The sequence below is a fragment of the Drosophila santomea genome, chromosome 3L (assembly GCF_016746245.2).
Source record: "Drosophila santomea strain STO CAGO 1482 chromosome 3L, Prin_Dsan_1.1, whole genome shotgun sequence".
Taxonomy (NCBI): Eukaryota; Metazoa; Arthropoda; class Insecta; order Diptera; family Drosophilidae; genus Drosophila; species Drosophila santomea.
In genome coordinates this window covers 133,246-153,784 of record NC_053018.2, presented here as the reverse complement: position 1 = coordinate 153,784, position 20,539 = coordinate 133,246, and the positions used below count along the sequence as shown (strand labels likewise).

Here is a 20,539-nt window from a genome sequence, read left to right as displayed (position 1 = left end):
CTTTAATTGTCCTACAGGTTAACTAGGCACTTTTTCTATTTTATAGGTCTTTCGGTTATGTCCTCTTTTATTCTCTTTTCCGTTGGGCCATAAAAGGTTAAGTGAATGAGCAGTTTACCAAGCCCAGACGGAATAATTAAAAAATAAAAACATATCCTTTTTCAGTTAATATAAAATTACAAAATGATTAATGTTGGGGCGATTTCAAAATTGTTACTAAAAAATGTTTTATCTGTATATTAATGCTTAGGTTTCCTTAAGTAAAAACTACCTATAGTTGGTAAAAACACTAGACGTGAACCGCACTGGGTTTTATTATTTCAGTTAGGACAATCCCTTTTTGGATTTGCAGAAATATAGGAGCTGTTTTTCCTGTACTTTAGCCTTGCCCACTGTACTCTCTCCTCTTCGATATTAGGTACTGCAGCACAAGCTTAGGGTAAAACAAAGTCAGGTCGTTTTCTGAGTTTTCTGTGGTAGTATCTTAAGTAGATATCGAAACCTATTGGAAAGTTGTTGCATTTTGCAACGCTGCGCGCTGGGACACGCACATCTATTAACCAATCGGTTAGATATTGCCAATTCAAAAAACCAAACAAACCGAAATAAAAACAAATTTGATTGTAATTTTGTTACTTTGAAATGTTTTTGTATTTTTCTTTAATATTTCCTGTTAATGATACGTTCCTTTCGCTCGTTTATCTTTTTTCTTGCGACCAATGTACTTTACTCGTAACATATATATTTATTTTTACACGATTCTCTTTTTGCCGTTCTTGTTCTGGTACTCATATATAGATAATATATAATTTGTTTAAATATTTATTTTACAGGTTTCTCTCACTATTAGTGGCTCTTCGTTCTATGACATCTTTTAATAAATCGTAATTTTCGTTTAATTTAATTAATTGTATACTTATGTGTGTTGTTGCATATTGCGTTAATTTTAATTTACTTAAGGTTAGCAAAAATAATTTACTTAGAAGTAACAAAAAAATTAAATTATGTTTAGATGTATATCGACCAAAGGCGATATGTATGTACAAAATGTATTTTTTGCTTTCTTTCAACTTCGATTTCTTACTCTACACCTCTGCTCATAACTTAATTCCTATAACTTAAAGGTATATATGGGAGGGGATAGGCGCGTTCTAGTAGTAGTAGTAGTAGTGGGCGCAACTTAGACGATTACAAAATTTAACTAATTCGCGAGAGTTATAGAAACTTCCCAGTCTGTCTTACTTACATCTATTACACATTACTTTGTATAAGACTTGTTTTACAAACTCAATTGGAATCGGGTGGAGACAACGACCGCAATGACTTGACAATTGGAACTACGACTGCTGAGTTTCTAGTGGCGGCCCTTACAAAATAAAAATTAAACCAAATTCAAAATTCGTTCTTTCATTGGGGTTACAATTAGAGTAGCTCAAGTCTTATACATTTCTTCATAGGGCAAATAGGTAAACGAAAAGCATAATGACAATGATAAATATTGATAATTAGCGTAAAGCTGTATATTAGAATTACCAAGAAAGTTGAGCGTGAAGCTGGAAAAACACCAATTATTATTTATGTGGCATCGATGGTTTTCCGGCTTTTTCCCCATCTTCTTCCCCACGTCTTAGGCTTTTTTTGCCGTGCGCATATATATATAGCTAATATAATTCTTTACATAGTTACAATGTTTACAAAATTTACATAAACACATACGTGATCCTCTTGTCACGATAACAGAAACAAAAATCCCATTTCTCCAGATATTTTTTATATTACAGTTTCCAGACAATTTTCTAGTATTTCACAATTTAAATACGGCTTTTAGTTTACTTTACGAAATAAGTTTAAGTTTAAGCCTAGAATGCCATCTTGCCTCCGTTTTCAACGATCTGGTCTGATCAGCATATCGATCCGATCCTAATTCGGTAATTCATTTAAATTGTGACTAACTACGCGCTAAATACGAATATATTTGTATTTATGTATGCTGTATATAAATATTTAATTTAAATTTTAAATTGAATTTACTTAGTTGTTATAGATGTAATTTACTTTAGATTAGTTTATGTTAGTGTTCTATTTTTCGCCTTCAGCACAATATAAAACGAAAAACAGAAATTGGGTTCTAATTAGCACTAGAGACACGATCATTAGTTCACCGTCATCAGCTACTTCTACTTCTATTCCCGCCCTCTTTTACGCCATCGCTTCGTTTGCACTAAATTTCAACTAAATTAATTTCACAATGCTACAAATAGGACTACGTTTACTTGGACGCCGTTTTCTTGCTTGGTGACGTCCCCGTTCTGGTGCTACCCAATGTCCGATTGTCGGACGCCGTCGAAGCTTGAGAAGCGTTCACGGGGGAACTGCGACGCGCCGTGGGCGAATTGCTTGAGGAGGCGGCGGATGAATTTGAGATGACAGCGAGGCTATTGCTGCTTCCGCTGGAGCAGGAGACTGCAGATGTGGAGGAAGGGTCTTCATAGGTTAGCTTGCGCATGCTTTCAATGGCTTCCGACCAGTGGATTGCATAGCCTTCCGGATCATCTAGGTAGTAGGTGCGATTTGGCTGCAATGGAACCGAAAGAATAAAAATTAGTTGAGCGCAACGCTAAATTTAACCCCATTCACCAGACAAGTTTAGGTTTTTATCTGCCTTGCGTGTGCAGTTTTCAATGCCGCATTTAATTTGTTTTTATAGCCAACACGTGCCCGGGGCATAAAATTACGCTCAAATTGCTTTTCAGTGGGCGTGCGACTGGCAACGAAGCACTAACTGTGATGTCATCGGTTCAACAAACTTATGCTTTCTCGGATTTCCGCGATGCCCCCGTGTATCCTTAACCCACCATACGTATACAACAAACACTTACCGTATGAACAAAAAATATTTTGAAGTTTTTGTACTCCGCTCGCAGATCTGGGCTCCACGGAATTTCGCCCTTTTTGATCATCTGCACTGGATCGATATAGATGAGTCTCGGTCCCGTGGTCAGCAGAAGCATTCGCTTGCGGGCAAACAGACCCTTGCGCTTGTTGACAAATCCCTTCTTAAGGATCACCTCGCCGTCGGCAAAAACGTGCCACTTGTCAGTCTTTTGTTGCTCGAGGCGCTGCAGCTTCTCGGCATCGTTCAGGTCGAAGGAGTCTGAAGAAGAAGAAAATACATTTTTAAGTCATTTATAAGTTGCGGGCACCACGCAAATGGACACTTACTCTTTGCGGTTGATCGCTTGACGGGTACGGCCACACTGCTGCCAACGCCCAATTCTGCACTAAGCAGTCGCGATATCTGCCGTTCGTCAAGGCCCGGCTCCAAGTCCCCGGGCACAGTATAGCTGGACCTGAAGTCCTCATCCTGGCTTACACCCGGCAGGTAGGGGTAGATGGGGGGAGGGGTTTGCTGACGGAGCGTCTGCCAGTCAATGCCGGCGAAGAATGGGTGCGCCCGAATGCTTTCATAGTAGCCAAACTCGTCCTGAGCACCCAGGCGGTCTCGCGGGTCCACACGGAGCAGCTTGCGCACCAGGTCCTCGGCATCCTTATCAAAACCCTGCGGGAAGTCCACGGCGCAATCCAGGATCTCTTTAAAGATTACATAATCGTTACTGCCGCGGAATGGCGGTAACCCGGCGATCATCTGGTAGACGATACAGCCTAGTGCCCACAAGTCCGCCGCCGGAGTTATGGGTCCATTTTGGAGCACTTCAGGTGAAACATACTGGGCAGTGCCCACAAAGCTGGCCTTTCGGTGACGGTTGTAACGCCTCTGTCGGTGGCGCGGGGAGTCCATCTCTTCCTGCTGCTGCTCGTCGTCGCCCTCGCCATCGTCTAACTCCTCCGAATCGCGATCGTAGTACTCGTCGTCCTCGTTGTCCAGCCGGTCGCTGTCTTCGTCGTCGTCATCGGAGTGGCTGCGCCGCTGCTCCGAACAGTGCTCAGTGGCCAGCGCTCTTTCTTGGGCCGTCATCACCTTGGCGGACCCGAAGTCGGCGATCAGCGTGTGCATGTCCTCGTCGAGCAGGATGTTCTCGGGCTTGAGGTCACGGTGAACCACGTTCCGACGGTGCATGTGCTCGCAGGCCAGCAGAAGCTCGGCGGCGTAGTGGCGCGTGCAGGCCACGTCGAAGCTGCCCACGCGGTTGATGTATGGCAGCATGTCGCCCTTGCGTGCGTACGTCATCACAAAGTAGAGGGAACGCTGGTCCTGGAAGGTGCACGACAGGTTCACGAAGCCGGGCACATTGGTCATCTGGTGCATCACCTCGCGTTCCCGCTTGATGTAGTCCTGCTTCCGTTCGCGCAAGATCAGCCGCTTCTCGCACACTTTAACTGCAAGGAGAAGATCGAAAGACAATACGGTCAGATATGGGTTAAAAAAAGGAGACACAGTTGTAGATCAAATTACGTATGTATGTGCAAAATTCATGATTCTGGAATTCAGTATCCACCATCCACCATGTTTTCGCTTAGTGATACAGATAAGTCCGACTTGGCTGGCAAACCACATTTTGCTTGAGGGAACCGCTCTTGGCAACAACAAAGACATAGACATATACATACCAATGCAAGTGATTAAATAATTGTATTTAAAAATGCGACATATGTATGTATGTACAAATAAGCACACAAAATGTACGCGTGAGAATAATAAAACAGCACACAAACCAGCTAGCACACATGGTTTTTTTTTCTGGCTCAACAGGCGACCAAATTTTCACAGTCCGTTGGACTTCCCCCTAAATTTTGGTGGCCCAGTCAGATATTGCTTGTGACTCTTTTGTGACCTGGTGAAATAAAGAGCATTCAGTGTAGAGAGAACCGTAGAAGAGAAATTAAGGGCCATAGGCAAGAAAGACGGGGAACGAAAACGTGGAAGAGACGGGAGGGGAATTTTCATTTCAAAACTCAGATCAAATTGCTAAATTAACAGCGAGACAAACGAAAGCGAGCGCCCTTAGAGGAACTTGTTTTGACTTCCTTTCCTTTCCCGCTTTCGGGCCCCCCAGAAATCACAGCAAGCCAGAACGTTTGAACGCGATGGAGAACGCAGAGTTAAACAAATTTTAAACTGGTTGTTGAACTGGAATCCGCGAAGAAAGAGAAGAGGGCAGCAAGCGCAAGGGGGCAAGTGGGAACTACACAGATGGGCTGTGTGAAACGGTGTTTTAAACTTGCATCCCACTCCATCCCGCACGGGGTTAACGGTTATTATGAGGGCGAGTGAGAGTTCTGACCGCTTATCAGTAGTTATTTTTTTTTTCCAATCACGAATACGCTTTTGATTGACAATCGCAACGGAAAATCACAAATCTGGTGAAAATAATGCTAAAAATAATAAATTAGTCCCAACCATATCTGTCGACATTTCACACTATCATAAGTCTATAGGCAAAAATAAATTTCAAGATAATTTTGCATTTATTTTTTTGCAGGTCCCTCTATCAAGATCAAAACAAAACAGTGTGCCAACAACTATTCGCGGCAAAAGAGGGTAAACAGAACCGGGAAAAATCAAATAGAATGAAAAATGAAATCGGAATCTTGTCTAAAAAACATCGGGGCGATAAGTCGTCGGTCGAGTGGCAACAAAATAAACACAAAGAGGAAAAACAAAATACAGCAATTAAAAGATTAACAAAGCACGTCGGCAGCAACAACAACTAACCGAGAAATCAAAGGAACAGAACGAAAATGTTTTTTATGCGTTTTAAATTTCCCAAGCGATAGAACAGCACACAAAAGTGCGTAAAAACAGAATTGACCTTCAAAAATTTATTGCGCAAAATATAAAAACAATGTGATTATCGCTCCGATCCGATGCAATAAAAACATTACCTATTTCACCTTCGCTTTATTTTTTCTCGAATGTTTGCGCATGCTTGGCCTTTACTTCACCTTAATTAAGAAAGTCGCATTATTAATTCACTCGGCAGCTCTACTCTGATATTTGTGGTGCTTTTTTTCCCGATTTTGGTTAAGTTTAATGACCCTCTGATAAGCATAGCCTTGAACTTGCTGCCGTTTTTGATTCTCTTTTCCCTTGTCGTGCAGCATGTGCAGCTACAACAACACAAACATCACCGAAAGTAAACACATAAGTAAACAGCCAACAAACAGCTGCAAAGCGGTGAAAAAAAACGGCACAATTCGCCGTCTAAGCATAAATATTTGCCATAAGCTAGCTCTTGAGGTTTTGGAGTTGCCACCTCGGTTTTTGCCGCTAAATCAGAAGTACTTTTGTAATACTTTAACATCATCCTCTTCGCTCCCTATGGTTTTTGTTATTTTTGGTCACAGTACACAATTTTCCACTGTCTCATTTCGCCACAACAAAGCGCATCATGGGCATCAAGACACAAAAAAATTCAGAAATCAAACACAGGCGAGTGGAGGAAAATAACAACTAAAACACCAACAGTGCAACTTGTTGCTGCAAGGAATGCAATCCAACGAGTTTTAGAATGGCAGAGCGAGATAGAACTACACCGACCAGAAAGTTTGTGTGAACGAGTCGATAAAGCAGTGCCGTGTGTGAGCGGTACGCGAACACAGAATCTATAAATAAACCAAAATAAAGATTCTACACTTTTATTGTGGTTGCAAGTTGTTCTTGCTGCTGGAAGACAACGACCGAAATCAACTCCAACTACTCCAAGAAGAAGTAGAGGGCCAGACTACAGTGTGAAGGAATTATTGTGTCAATAAAAGCTAAATTGGGCATTGGAAGTATGCAGCCACAAGCTGAGATCGGTTCAATTTTGGGATATCACCTCCGACAAGGCGCAGCCCCCGCCAACACAAAGCACATCAAATTGAAAATGAAAAGGCCGCTCTTTGTGGTTCTGTTCCGGCGACGATCGTACACATACATCTTACAAAAACGCCAATAGCCTCTTCAGTTCTATTTGCATTAATTGGCCCCCATCAGCTAGCGCGGTTACATAACATGCGGCGGTCCATTATCTGTAGTTTATCTAAAATGGAAGTGGCTGTCATCACTAGTAGAGTCGAAAAATAGGCAGCTTTAAATATCACTACGGGGACACTCAATACAAAATCCACCCAGGTAAACACAAGCAAAAAGGCAGCAACGAGAGTGGCTGAGAGAACTAAGAGTCTGGAGTTGTTCCTCGTTTTGGTGTTCTATGATTGTACTCGACGAGCTATGGCTCCTTATTCTTAAAGAACTCCAGTACAGTTAAAATATTCTCGTAATCACCTAAGTGCACCTCACTGATCGAAATGGTGAAACTACCCCACCGCTATTTAATTTAGTAGCTTTCACAGTAAGCCGGCTGCGGAGTTTTCGAGTTGGGTTTTTATGTGTGCTCGTGCATATTTTTATTGTTATTATTGTTGATTGTTGCTCCACTCGCTCCCGGCTAACAAAAGTTTATTGCCCCTTTGGAGTTGCGGAGTTACTCTACATTTGTACATATATATACATACGTACATACAGCGATATGTACATGTACATACTTATCGTTGAGGGGATTTGGCGACATATTGCTTAACGCAAAGGACTTCGCACAAAACTATTAAAGGGAGATACAACGAGATGCGAGTGTGTGCGTGTGCAATAAAAAATGAAGTGCGGGGGAAAGTGCGACTTCCTGGCGCTATTTAATTTCGGCCATAAAGCGTCGGGCGGCCCAACAGCCCGCGAAATGTCCTTGGCACGTGCATGGGTCACCCACCCATCTGCCGACGACGACAGCTGCGGCAACCTTATGAAAGAGAAAACGAAAGGCAAGGTGCAAAACAGAAAATTATGAATAAGCCTGCGGCAGTAAGCTGGAAAGGATACCAGCGACAGGAGTCGAATCATGGGTTGAATGACCCAGTTCCTTGATCCAATATCACATTACGGAGCCAAAAGAGAACCCCCCCTAGGCAGCCAAGCAAACGACTATTTCAGTTGAATACCCCCGGCCGCAGCCAGCTGCGACTGCGCAGCAGCAGCTGCTGTCCAAAAATAAATGTGTAATTAAAAATAACACCGTGGAGCGGGCACAAAGGTGACTGCCAAGAAAGTACCAGACAGCAACCCCCAAGAAAGAATATGGAGTCGAGGAGCTGGAGAACTGGATGGGAAAACCAAACGTAGCCCCCGATAAGGAAGACAAACGGGTTCGAGGCCAGGATTGCGTGTGCGAGAAGTTCAGTGGCCCAAAAACAGGGGCGGAGAAACTGGGGTACTTTATGTTGGTACCTAGTACCTACTATTAAGCAGACTAGTATTTAGCAAGTTCTTAGCTTTCCCGATTTAAACTAGCTCGCTTAACTGAACACGACTGCCTGGCAAGTACCATAATAAATAACTTTTAATATGCTTGGCATAAATATGACTGCCGACTCTCGCTCTCCGCCTCCCTCCAACTTCCTTGCTCCCTTGCTTCAGGATTATATGCACGAGCACGTGTTGTTAAGGAATAATCTTCCATTTCAAGAATCGAAAATTTGGAATCCAGGTAGGCGAGCGGAAAATAACCCCGAATGTGGCATATGTATGTTGTTGCCAAAGATGATGAAATACATAGCTGCGCAGGAAATGTGAAAAGCCCAAACCGAATTTCGTATGGCGTCAAATAGACGCCGCTGTCGTCATCGAACAGGCAAAACAACAACAATTACGCCGGTAAAGTGCGTAGGTAAGAGCGAGACGGAGCGCATGAAAACGAAAACTGCTGCGTTCATCGTGAATCTGCGTGCGTGTTCATTTCTGCTCGTGTGTGTGTTCGTGCGTGGGAGGCGCCTGCGCCAGAGTGTGCTGCGATGTGCTGAGTGTGTACGTGGTTGGGGAAAATTGTTGCTGGCTATGAAACCCATTCGGTTGAAAGCAACAACACAAACCTGCCGAAATACGAACACTGACCTTCAAACCAGCGCCGACACTGCTCCCGATTGCAAATAGTTGGCAATATTAGCTTGTACTCAATGCACCAGCTGCATCGGATTCAATGTCAAAAGTGCAAACAGAATACGTTTATTAATTTAACGGAGCGCCACGCGTAGGGGAAACTGTTTACGACTTGTGTGAGTGCGCTTCCTATTTTTAAACAAATTGACTTTGTTATTATGCCTTTTGCTTTACATGCAATTAAGGCGGCCAGAGAAATAATAACAGCTTTAGGCAGAGGCGGCGTATCGGAGGGGGAAACAGTGCGAGAGAAGGAGACAACGCAAGAAAGAGAGAGATTCTGGATAAGTAATCGCAACCCTCACTTCCACAAAAGAAATTCCAGTTATTTAGTTGATAATACTGACAGCCCCCCCTTTGGTTTTACCGAATTCCCCAAAGACTCCGCCCGCCCCTCACTGCAAATGCATTCTGATAACCACGTGCCGTTGTTCTCCCCACAGTTGCCATTGTTTCTGTGCGTGTTTCTGTTTGCGTTTGCATTTATGCAACACGTGCCTCCCGCCCCCTTCTTTTGTGACTGTATTGATTTGCTGCTGCCGAGGTTAAATTATTGCCACCGCCACTAACCGCCTACACGCCCACTCACAAGCACTGGAACAACTGAAAATCTTTAAGCAAATTGGCTTAGCACAAATAAACACAAGGTGGAAAGGAAAAATAAGTCAGCATAAATACACAATAGTGGTGTGTGGCAATGTAGAGCCTCTTAAAACAATGGCTCGAGAAATCTAGTGAACAACACCTAACAGCTGCTTTCCAGCTCGTTTTCAGACTGGTTTATTTGCCTTTAATTCAAATTGCAATATAAATAGGGGAACGGCTAAACAGCTGATGGTGCGCGCGAGCGCGACGCCATATAGTCGCCAACGTCAGCTTTCGGCTTTAATCGATAAAGAAGCTAAACAAAAGGAAGGAGATACGGTGCGACATTCCGCTTATCACACTGATAACAGGCCAGCGTCGTTTTTCAGCAAGTTTGACGGACGGACTGATGAAATTACCAATAACAAAAGGGTCACGTGTGCGTTCCCCAAATGTTTTCCTAATTTCGTGCCCGGCATATCATGATTGCCTTTCGCTGTTGTTGGTGCTTTTTCATAGCAGGCAGTGGAAGAAACCGTATGCCTTGGAAAATGTTGACCAATTGCGATGAAAATCTGGCAGTATCCGGCCGGCATGTCCAACACTCCCATAGAAAGGCGCACCTCCTCGATCGAAGACGCCCCTCGTATACGCAAATACGCGATGTAGGCGATTGTTGGCAAGCCAAGCAGGTGACAGGCAGAGCGGAGTGGCAACAAAAGCGCCGCGTCTACATTGCGACCGCATTCTCGCGCTGGCGCCAAGCAGAGGCCATACAAGTGCCGTGCAAATGATGTGGGCGGCCGTCGGTCTAGTGGCACACTGCGCGAAAGTAAGTGCCGACTCACTAACTAACTAGTGTTAAGGTATTACCCACGAGAACCTAAGAGGACTTACTTGCATACTCGCGGCGAGAATGTATGTCCACGGCCAGGTAAACTATGCTGTAGCTGCCCTCGCCTATGTAACGACCGAAAATGAAATCGTTCGGAGACCTTCTGGGCGCAGGATTCTGTAGCTGTTGCTGCTGCTGCTGCGGTTGTTGTTGCTGCTGCTGCTGCTGCGGCTGTTGTTGCTGTTGCTGCATTTGGTAGCCCTGCTGATGCTGCTGCCGCAACATGTCCAGTATCTCCGTCTGCTGCCTTATGTCATTCTCGTACTGTTGCAGACTGCAGTTGTGCAACTTGCTGCAGTTCGGTGTCGTGGACACCGACGAACTGTTGCTAGCAACCGCTGCCGCCAAAGGCGAAGTGTGGCCTGCCAGAGAAAAGCAGAGAGATTGCGTTAGCGTCGAAGCAGAAACATGTTGCCAACGGGCAACGAGCTGTGTTTTAAAAACAACTTAAAACACACTCTATTTGGGTTACTGTCACTGCCAGTTACACGCAAAGAAACACAGAATTGAGCTTACCGTTTGTTAGATACTTGCTACTGCCGTAGCGACTGTTGTTGTTGTTCTCAGCGGCCGATACCGCTCCGCAGCCGCACGTGTGTTGCTGTTGGTGCAGCCGCGACGCCGCTTCGACGACCACGGCCAAGTCTTTTAGGTTGATATCTCTAAAATTCGACTCGCCCAAGGACACTGTTGCTGAGGCTTTCTCCTTGGCCATAGCCGGCATTGTTGCCGCTGTCGCCGAAGTTGCTGTGGTGGTAGCAATGTTGAAGTGCTGCTGTTGCTCGACGCCTTTACTGCTGCAGTTTTCGCCGCAATCCGATGCTACCGAGATTACGGCTGCCGCTGCGATTCCGCTAGCGCCACTGCCTGGCAATTGGAGCTGCTGCTGTGCACCGTTAATCTGGAAACAATATATGCAAAGTATTTGCGATTAAAACAATGCTGAATAAAATATAGTACATAATTTGCTTCCTCCTTCTTGTTTCGATTACATTGTTTTGACATTTTGTCAGTTTACTGATTCAATTCCAAATGGTCGCGATTTACAAAGAAAACCCCCAACGCACTTCTCTTGGTTTTTCGAGGCTTATATTAAACGAGGAATTGGACACGCAATAAATTAATTTTCTGCTGAGCAGCCGCAAAGTCCGAAGACGGGCTCCAAAGCGGAACTCAAGAACAGGTCCACAAAAGGCAGACCAACAACAGTCGGCCCAATGGTCCGCCATTGACGTCAGGTTCATTGCCGTGTTGTTTTTGCTTTACGCTTTACTTTGTGACTTTGATTTTGGCGGGTTCAAGGACTTGGAGCATAAAAATATAATAAAGTTCATTGCCACCTGCTTACATTTCTATTAGAAGTTTATGCTGCTGGACTTTGGCTTTGTTTTCGTTCGCTTCTCGTTTTTTGGTTTGAGTTTCTTTGTTGAACAGTTTACGCTAAGCGAACAAGATTTTTGTGGCGTGATTTCTTAAGGAATTAAAACCACGGGAAACCCTTAGCTAGTATATCACCAGTCCACAGACTAAAGTGATGAGATGAGCATTAATAAATCACGTGTGTGCAAATATGATACACAGTGTATATACCACATCAATCGACAAAAGCCCAACTCAGATAAGAAACCAAGTCAACTCCAGCCCAGATTATTAATTATGCAACAAACACACCATAAAACCCAGCCACACAAACTCGGAATATGAATAAAAATAAAAAAAACAATAAAAACAAGGTGAGCAAATACGTCAATGAAAGTTTCAGCTGGTGGCTAATTTTAGAGCAACAACGAGCCAAAGATTAAGATACGAATGAAACTAGGCTTCGTTATTGGGGATGTGAGCCCTGACATGGGAACACAGCACAAAAGACAAAAACAAAAGAATTCGAATTCAATCCGATCCACTTTAAAATGATCTTTTCGTCTGGGAAGGCCTCAAAAGGCACCGTCCCCAAGTCCCTAAAACGGGTGTATTATCTACGGCCAACAGCAAGAGCCACAAGCCCTCAATGGTAATCGTTGTTATAATGGGTCCGACGTGCGTCACTCGGATTGGAATGCGGTTGGTTTACTTTTCATGCCCGCAGCTCTCGTACTCGCAACACAATTGGAAAAAACCGTCTCTTTTCTTTCTATGTTAAAACATGACCTCAACAACACGCCGTGATACACCCACTAGTCAATCCAATCAAAATAAACATCCAATTTTCAGATATTTGAATTCTGCCGCTTAACGCATTAAAAAAAAAAGCAAAAAAAAACATTTTAAAAAAGTTGCCAACCCACTTTTTTTTTTTTTTTTTTTTTGAGATTTTTGGCGACTGCGACGCTAATTAAGACGACGATCTGCGTCAGCGGCTGAAACTAGTCAACCAATTGGTGAATGGCACAAAAAGCTTTAGAGACCGAAAGCAAAACAGGAAATACCCAAAATTCCAAATTGTATTGTTGTCCATTACATGGCTTTACCAGATTTCCACGTCACCCAAACCCGAAACACTCATTTGCATCCAGACGAGCGTTAGTTATAATAGCAGTATGAAGAAGATCCACGTCCATAAAGATGCCGTGGAAAAATTTCAAAGAATCGAGAAAGTCTACCCAGAGTGGGCGTGTATTGGGCCAAGAAATGCCGAAAACCAAAAGATCCGCTATATCACGTGGGGGATGCGAATGAGGATGAGGATGGGGATGTGGGGGATATATGTAACCGATCTATAAACATAGAGCAGAAGCGCTCGACGTCTCGTTGTCGGCGTCGTCTGCGGCGTCTAGACAAAAATGACATTTAAATTAATCTATTTTATTGCCAGGCCAACGCCGTTGGACGTTTTGCAGCCACCGAACAGATCCCCCTTGCTGCACGCCCCTGTCTTGACACTGCCACTGCCACTGCCCCAGCGTCCGTGTTCAATTTATATTTATAAATAAAATTTTCGTCTACAGAATGCAGCCAATTGAAAGCAAAAAATGCAGCACAGAGAGGACGTTTGATTAGAAATAGCCAGAAAACAGTGGGAGGCGATGTCTATCTCAAGGTATTTGACCAAAGTTTATTGCGAAAGAAAAACAAAACCGTACACGCTAAATATAGACAAAATGTTTTTAGTTTTGACACATTGAAATTATAAAAATCTTTTACCGAGGCCATACAAACAGTCATAAAAAGAATGGAAAAAAAACCAACTAACATTAGGGTTTTTTTTTGCTTCCCCTTAGACTAATTCAGAAACTATTGTATATAACAGTATGTATACGTATATGTATGCGGTTCAACAGCTTCTGGGCAGAAAGTTTATAATACAACTAGATAGCGCCGTGCAAATGTTGGAGCGACATTACCGCGTCGCTGGCATCAGCAGGAATAAAATTTTATATGCACACAGTAATAAAAAATTCGCGAAATTTTCGCAGCTTTTTTATCACTTATTTCAGTTTTTACCCGACTCTTTTGGCTTTGTATTTTTAGCCAACGCCTTTGCCGTGACTTTTTATTGGACAGACCACGCAGATGAGGAGATTATTGTTTTGAAGATAGTTTAGCATAAGTCACGCTGTTTCCCCACCGTGATGTTGTTTTCTTAAAAGACACAGTACCTGAATTAGGTTCATTTCCAAATTCTGGTCTTAAATTTAACGAGTAATTTTGAACTTGTGATTAAACTCGAGTTTTTTGATTACTTTGATAGAAAAGACAAGGCCTGCTTTCATGTTACCTACATTGTATTTTCACAGTATTCGTGTCAAACTTTAAATGATTTTGTGAAAATACTTTCTGTCCTGCAGCTTTGTGTAAAAATATTGCAGTACCAAATAGTAAAAATGCGCTTATGAATGAAAACGCACGCAGAGAGAGCGGGAGTGAGCTAAACAAGAATGCAAATGAAACGGCTCTCGCACGCACACACTTACGTTTAGGTGCTGGGGCATCGACGGGCACTCTCTGTTTGTGTATGTTGTAATTTCGATTTGGGGTACAAATTCCAATGGGCACACGAAGGAAGAAGAAGAGCCAGCCAGCGCGTACACGCACACACACTGTGCAAAGCGCGCGTATTTTTTCAGCTCTGCGCGTGCCTTTGTAGATGTATGTGTGCGGTTTTAATTTTATTTATTTCTCTGCTTTGATGCTTGTGCTTCTCTTGATTTGCACAATTATTAATCCGCCGCAGTATGTTTGTTGAAAACAAATCACAAAGTTCGCCAGAAAACCACAATAATCAAGACAATAATTCCGACGCAGTAGGAAAATTTATAAGAAACGAGACGCTGTATGTGTCTGTTACTTTTTTATGTCCTCTTCTTTTTCTAGGAACTGGCTCACTCTCATACGTTGTACTACTTTAATTTGACTAATGAAAACAATCGGTTATTTACTTTGAACACAACACGGAGGATACACTTATTTTTATTTCAATTCAGATTTTATGTAATTTGTTTGGCCTTTTGTGGAGTATTATTTAATCGCACCACCACAGCACAACATCACACGAACTTGGGGCGTCGTGTATCTGCCTGTGTATGTATATCAATGCCAGCGCTGTGTGGGTGTGTGTGTGTGCGTCGTCGAACGCCGCGTGCACGAAGCGTCTGGTTTGAAATCCAATAAGAAACTATGGTCGGGCGAGACTTTGACTTCCAAGCGTTTTGCCCGAGCAGCGCAGCCGATGGGAGTCGAGCGCCACCCGAGAGAACGCTCTTCCGCTCCGGCGCTCTCTCAGTTAAATGGGGCCAAAGCAGCGCAGTCGCGTCTCCGCTGGCGTCACAATTTTTTACAAGGCGAACAAGTTGCGCGCCACTTTTGAGAGCGTAATTGTTGCACTGTAATTGTTTGCTAGCGACTTTTTATAAATAAACAAGACGAGGCCAGGCGAAAACAAGTTCCAATCGAAGTCCACAAGCAATCTACATAAGTACAAAGAGAACGCACGCTCTTTTTGTAAGAGAGAGAGAGCGGACGACCGCATTCCTAACTGTAAACAAGCAAGAAGTAAAGACTCTAACGTAGCGGGAAAGAGATGGCGACAGGCTAAGAATGCGGCGCTGCTGGAAAAACTCGTTTTTCCCGCTGGAAAATGTGGACAAAAAAGAATTTGAGGAATTTTCGTACGATAGAGAATGAGAAGTGGTGTAAAAATAAACAAAGCCAAGGAAAGGCAAGGAGAAAGGAATCCGAACCCGATTACGAATACACACACACGGCAACGAATGAAGTGGAAAGGAATGGCTGAAAACAGAGCGGACAAAACAAAATGCTTGAAAAGCGAAGGGGCAGCTCAAAGCGGACGCAGATACATGCGTAGTAAACAAAACAGCGACAGCAACTTCAAATGTAAATAAATATTATAAACGATGTATGTAAGCGGATGAGTGTGTGTAACAACAACAGTAAAAATAACAACAAATCGAGCAACAGACATGCAAGTGAAAGGCGTTTACGTTGTTTCTCCCCACTACTCAAGTTATTTGCAAAATGAATACGGCTAAGAGAAAAAATGATCAGCTCGGTGGTGTAGAGGAAGAGAGGGGATAACATTTTACATTTAGCTGGTTGCAAGAGAAAATAAAATAAATAATTCAGTTATTTGCCGCTGCTAATAGAAAGAAATTAAAAGTGCACAAAACCGTAATAAATTGTTGTTTAGAAACCAGCTAATCAAAAGAAACGAATGGTAAGGTGGAAGCAATGCCTTTTTTGCTGCGTATTTTTGAAGTGGCAACCAATTTGCGAGGCAATGATCTGCAGTTGTTAAATAAATTTAGTTAACTACCCTCTTCATGAAACTTTTTTTTTACAACTTAATTATAAACATCCACTGCCTATTTATATCGCGAAATATAAGCATCTGAAAATGTATTCATAATCAACTCCTTCTGAAAAGGTTTTAAAGCAATGACAGACAGTCATTGAATCATCTTATTTTATTACCCACTTAGTGGAGACTTTATCTCTTTGATCTTTAAATGTTATAACAAAACGTGGTGTCAATGGAAATTTTTTAGATGAAATATACGGAAATCCAACAGATAGTTAAATTAAAATTTTGCCATATACCTGCAAAAATATTGAATTTCGCAGTCTCACGCGATAATTTATTTTATTAAATTTTTTTCTAGCTTGTAAATTTTGTGAACAAAAAAATATATTTAAAACCAGTATATTTTTTCAAAAACAGTTTCATTTAATAATTTGATAACATTGATGACAGATATCTATTGAAACATAAATTTTTTAACACTAACAATTTTAAGTAGACTTGTTATATAAACACCACACTTTTTAGAGTCACTATTACGAGTTATTAGTTTTTCTCGATTTTTTAGAATATTTACCTTGATGGACTTTATTTTGCGCACAACGTAGTTGTTAATTTTGTTGGACCAGCTTTTACATTTCATGATATTTTTCGCGGTCTCCTCCGTTCTCGGGGAGGATAAGGAGGCAGAGAACAACGGTAAACGGATTGCTTTCGTCAGTTGAAGTTTCTCGCCTCACTCATAATTTCGGTTGCATTTCCCTTCACTGGTTTTTCTATAATTTTTTATTTGCTTGACTTTTATTTGTTCACTTGTGTTTTCACCGTCCGGCGACAGTTGTAAAACCTTTGCGATTCCGAATTATAATTGTAAGTATACGTATACACAAAGATTCGGGTCTTACTCGCTTTTCTTTTTGGCGCGTTGAAAGGAAAACTCGGCCGTTGCGGTTTTTCCAACTGAGCGTCAAGTTTGCATGCGCGACTACGACCGAACCCGTCAAATTTCCGATTCAAAGTGAAACGAAAATGCGAACGAAAAGGCAATGAGAGAGCACTAAACGGGGAACGGCGGCATCGGGCCACAGTAACCGAACCGAGAGCGCCGAGAACTCGAAGAGAGAGAAGCGTTTATGGTGCGAAAAAGAGGTGTGGAGAAGTGGAAGAACTTCCATTTGTGTTTTAATCGACACACACATGAATAATGGGAAAATTATGTGATTTCTTTATGTTGTTCATATTTTATTTTTTTGTTTTATTATAGTTTGTTTTTAATGGATCTGGTTTGTTTCTTTTATTTTACATATGTATATTGCTTCTGTTGAAACCCCTTGTCACACTAAAGTTTTGATTGCATTTAATTTGGGCCTTTCTGGAAGTGTCTTGAATTATTTGCAGGTCTTTCGAAAAAAACGGTTATGTACATATGTATATCGTATTCACTTCAGCGATTTTGCGATTTGCAAGTCACGGTTCCGTTATTGCCGCGAATGGGCAAGCGATTTGCGTTTTCTTTTACATTTCGAATGCGCCGCCCATTAATTATTTATTTATTAATGAGTAAGTGACGCACTTGTTTTCATCCACGTATTTGTTGTTGCTGCAACGAATGGCTCCTCTTGTTTACATTTATGTATGTGCCATCGAGATCTTTCGAAAGGCAAAAACCTATGGGTCTCAGTGCCACGACCCCAAACTTTAAGATGAAACTAGGGAAATCGACGCCAACTTCCATACCATATGTGCATTTTCTGGAATTCCAACTATTCCCGCTCTCATCGAGCACGTACGGATCGTTCGTTGATCCGCGTTTTGGCTTCCACAAAAATAAGTGTAAATGACTTCCACACACAATCGTTCCACAATTCATTCAGATCGCCTGTTCCACAACTTTCCGTCGTTCCGGCGACGTTCGCGCGCGTCTTTTCCGCCCTGCGTGTGTGTTCAGTGAAAAAATTCACTTGCTGCGCCCGTTCCCGCTCTTATTCTCGTTTTCACGTTTTACTACGAAGCGAAATTAAAGACGGTTGTTAGAGCGAGATGCAGCGAAAACAAAACAAAATTGAGGGGAAGCGGAAACTGCAGTTGCTTTGCCGACGTGGATGCCGACGCTCTTTCGTCATCAAGTTTTCCCCTCACTTTGTTTTGTTGTTGTTGTTGTTCCTGTATTGCGAGATGTACTTTATGCAATTTTCCGAGAATATTTTTTATCTATGTAGGTAATTTTGTCGAACGGTTTTTCAAAATCTATATTTTCCATTTAATGCTATTCTTAAGCATACATACGTCATGGTAATGTTCAAACACCATTTTAACTGGTTCACTAATACTTTTAGCTGTGAATTTTCGAAAATTTCAGCAAACTGACCCTAAATCAATAGTCACACTCGATTCAATTTGCCAAACTCTCGGCGGATTTTGGTGGCTGTTTGTTTTGGGACGTGACTTTAATATCGTTTTGGTTTTGACCTCTGCTTTAAGCATTTTTTGGCTAATTTATTTGTTAGTAAGCAAACACACCGCTTGATTTTGCTTTGCGGTTCTTGCTTTCGACGAAAAAATATTCGAAACTAGCATTTTTAATGGGCAGCAGGCGAGATTCGGCGAGACACAATGTCGCCTGAAAAATATTTTCAAAATCCCATTTGCATACGCATTATTTTAAGCCAAACGATTAGTATAAAAAGTTAATTTCTCAAAACTTTAGCTGAAATCGTTTCGGTTTTTGTTTTGGATTTCCATTTCCATTAGCGACGAAACCCGATTTACTGAGATCGTAGCTTCAGGTTTTTGGGCATTACATTCGGTGGTCTTTGTGCACCAGTTTCTCGGGCTGGTCTCGTTTAATTGCTGGAATCGCTTGGAATCCCTAAGCTTGGTAGCCGAACCGGTTTGGAACCCTCGGAGCTCTCATTTAGTTGTCACTAAGTTTGCCCATTAATGAACCCGTTGACTCGTCGGCATCCCAGAGTTACACATCAATGGACCCGCCGATCCGTCCTCAATTTGTTTAATTTATTAGCAAATAGTGCTGAGGGCTATGGTTTTTTGATAGCGTTTTAGGACAGGGTAATATTTCATTTTAATCATCACAATAGGATACATTTTGAAAATGCTAGGCGCCCCACCAAGTCCATTTCCTCACGTGGCTAATCATTTATGCACCAAACCATCATTTGACATATGAAAACGAATCATTTTGATGAGATTCAAAAGGTTAAGAAAAGAACCTAAATGCCAAGAAAAATTGTTTGATTTTCGTTGATATGGAATAATTATTGTTATCTGTCAGAATGATAAGTGTCCAAAGGCAACCAAAATCATCAACTCGAAGGGCTTTCAGTTTTAAGCAGGTGCATACATAAGCTTTTGCCCAGTCTAAAGCAGCATTTGCTTTTTGTTCCTCCATTTGTCACAAAGATTTTCCCACGGTACAATAAATTAATGAAGATATGTTCGTTTTCCTTTTGCATTTTGATCAAATTCGATTATAAATTAATGCACATGTCGAACAGAAACAATTGAATTAAAAGCCATAATTTAATTAACACCCGCCCAGTCGGGTCTCCGACACAACAAACAAACAACAACACAACAACAAAAATGAATAGGAGAGCCGGAAAACAAATCAATGAGAGTTATACACATACAACTCAATTTCCCCCTTTTATGCCCGGTGTACATTGCGCATACGCCGCGTGTGGCGCCAGGCGGCGTGAAAATGATTGAAAATGAAAATTGGCGCCAAACGAATTCGCAATGGTCAATTAAAAAAGGAGCAGGCGCATGGCGACCTCCAACTTTCCTCAAACGTTTTATTTAAAGTTCTAAACGGTCGTTTTTTATATTCTTCTGCTTTCGTGGTAGAGGAGGCAGAGGTGCAGGCGGTCAGGAGGACAAACAGGTGACTGCAGCTGAAACAATAAATAATTTTCTGATGGCGCCTCGGTGGCGATTCTCCACTTTTCCTCTTAGTTCGCAATCCGTTCCCACGTTCTCGTTTCACGTGCAACACGACAAACGACAAGTGCGCCGTACATCGTACATCGGTTCTGGCACTCTTCTTTCAACCGGGCTCGAGTGGCTATTTTATAGGGCGTGTGTCAGGGCCACCAGATGCCAGGTGAAAATGGGCCAATTCTCCGAGAACGATCCAATGCACCTGGCTTTCGTCACAAAAGCTTAGCGCAATAATGCTATTTGCATATGCATTAGTTCGGTGTTATTGGCAGTTTAGTTGCAAATCGGGAAACTTATCGGGGTAGCTTGGGTTTAGCATTATTACTTTTAGTACTCTCTTCTTATCGAAATGTTGTTCCTTTGATTTTTTAAATGTTCACCCGTCAGCTTGAAAATTGTATTATGCTTTCTGATT

At 42.2% G+C, this 20,539-nt stretch overlaps 1 protein-coding gene and 1 long non-coding RNA gene across 4 annotated transcripts; one reads left to right on the top strand and one right to left on the bottom strand.

The window, feature by feature from the left end:
• Window positions 1–621: 621 nt before the first annotated feature.
• On the bottom strand, window positions 622–17,189 carry LOC120449430 (3-phosphoinositide-dependent protein kinase 1). Of its 3 annotated transcripts, none has more exons than XM_039631891.2 (6): window positions 16,742–17,189; window positions 10,926–11,310; window positions 10,412–10,771; window positions 3,223–4,338; window positions 2,880–3,154; window positions 622–2,575 (listed from the first exon to the last, which is right to left on the bottom strand). In XM_039631891.2, exons 1-6 carry the CDS (start codon window positions 16,805–16,807, stop codon window positions 2,270–2,272), a joined length of 2,508 nt encoding a protein of 835 aa, XP_039487825.1. In that variant the 5' UTR covers window positions 16,808–17,189; the 3' UTR covers window positions 622–2,269. The 3 variants fall into 3 exon arrangements, with proteins under 3 accessions (XP_039487825.1, XP_039487826.1, XP_039487827.1); XM_039631892.2 differs by lacking the exon at window positions 16,742–17,189 and adding an exon at window positions 14,321–15,017; XM_039631893.2 differs by lacking the exon at window positions 16,742–17,189 and adding an exon at window positions 14,006–14,142.
• LOC120449436 lies at window positions 4,583–5,852 on the top strand. The gene is made up of 2 exons (XR_005616196.1): window positions 4,583–5,322; window positions 5,442–5,852. It is a non-coding gene; the product is annotated as an uncharacterized LOC120449436 (long non-coding RNA).
• Window positions 17,190–20,539: the final 3,350 nt, after the last annotated feature.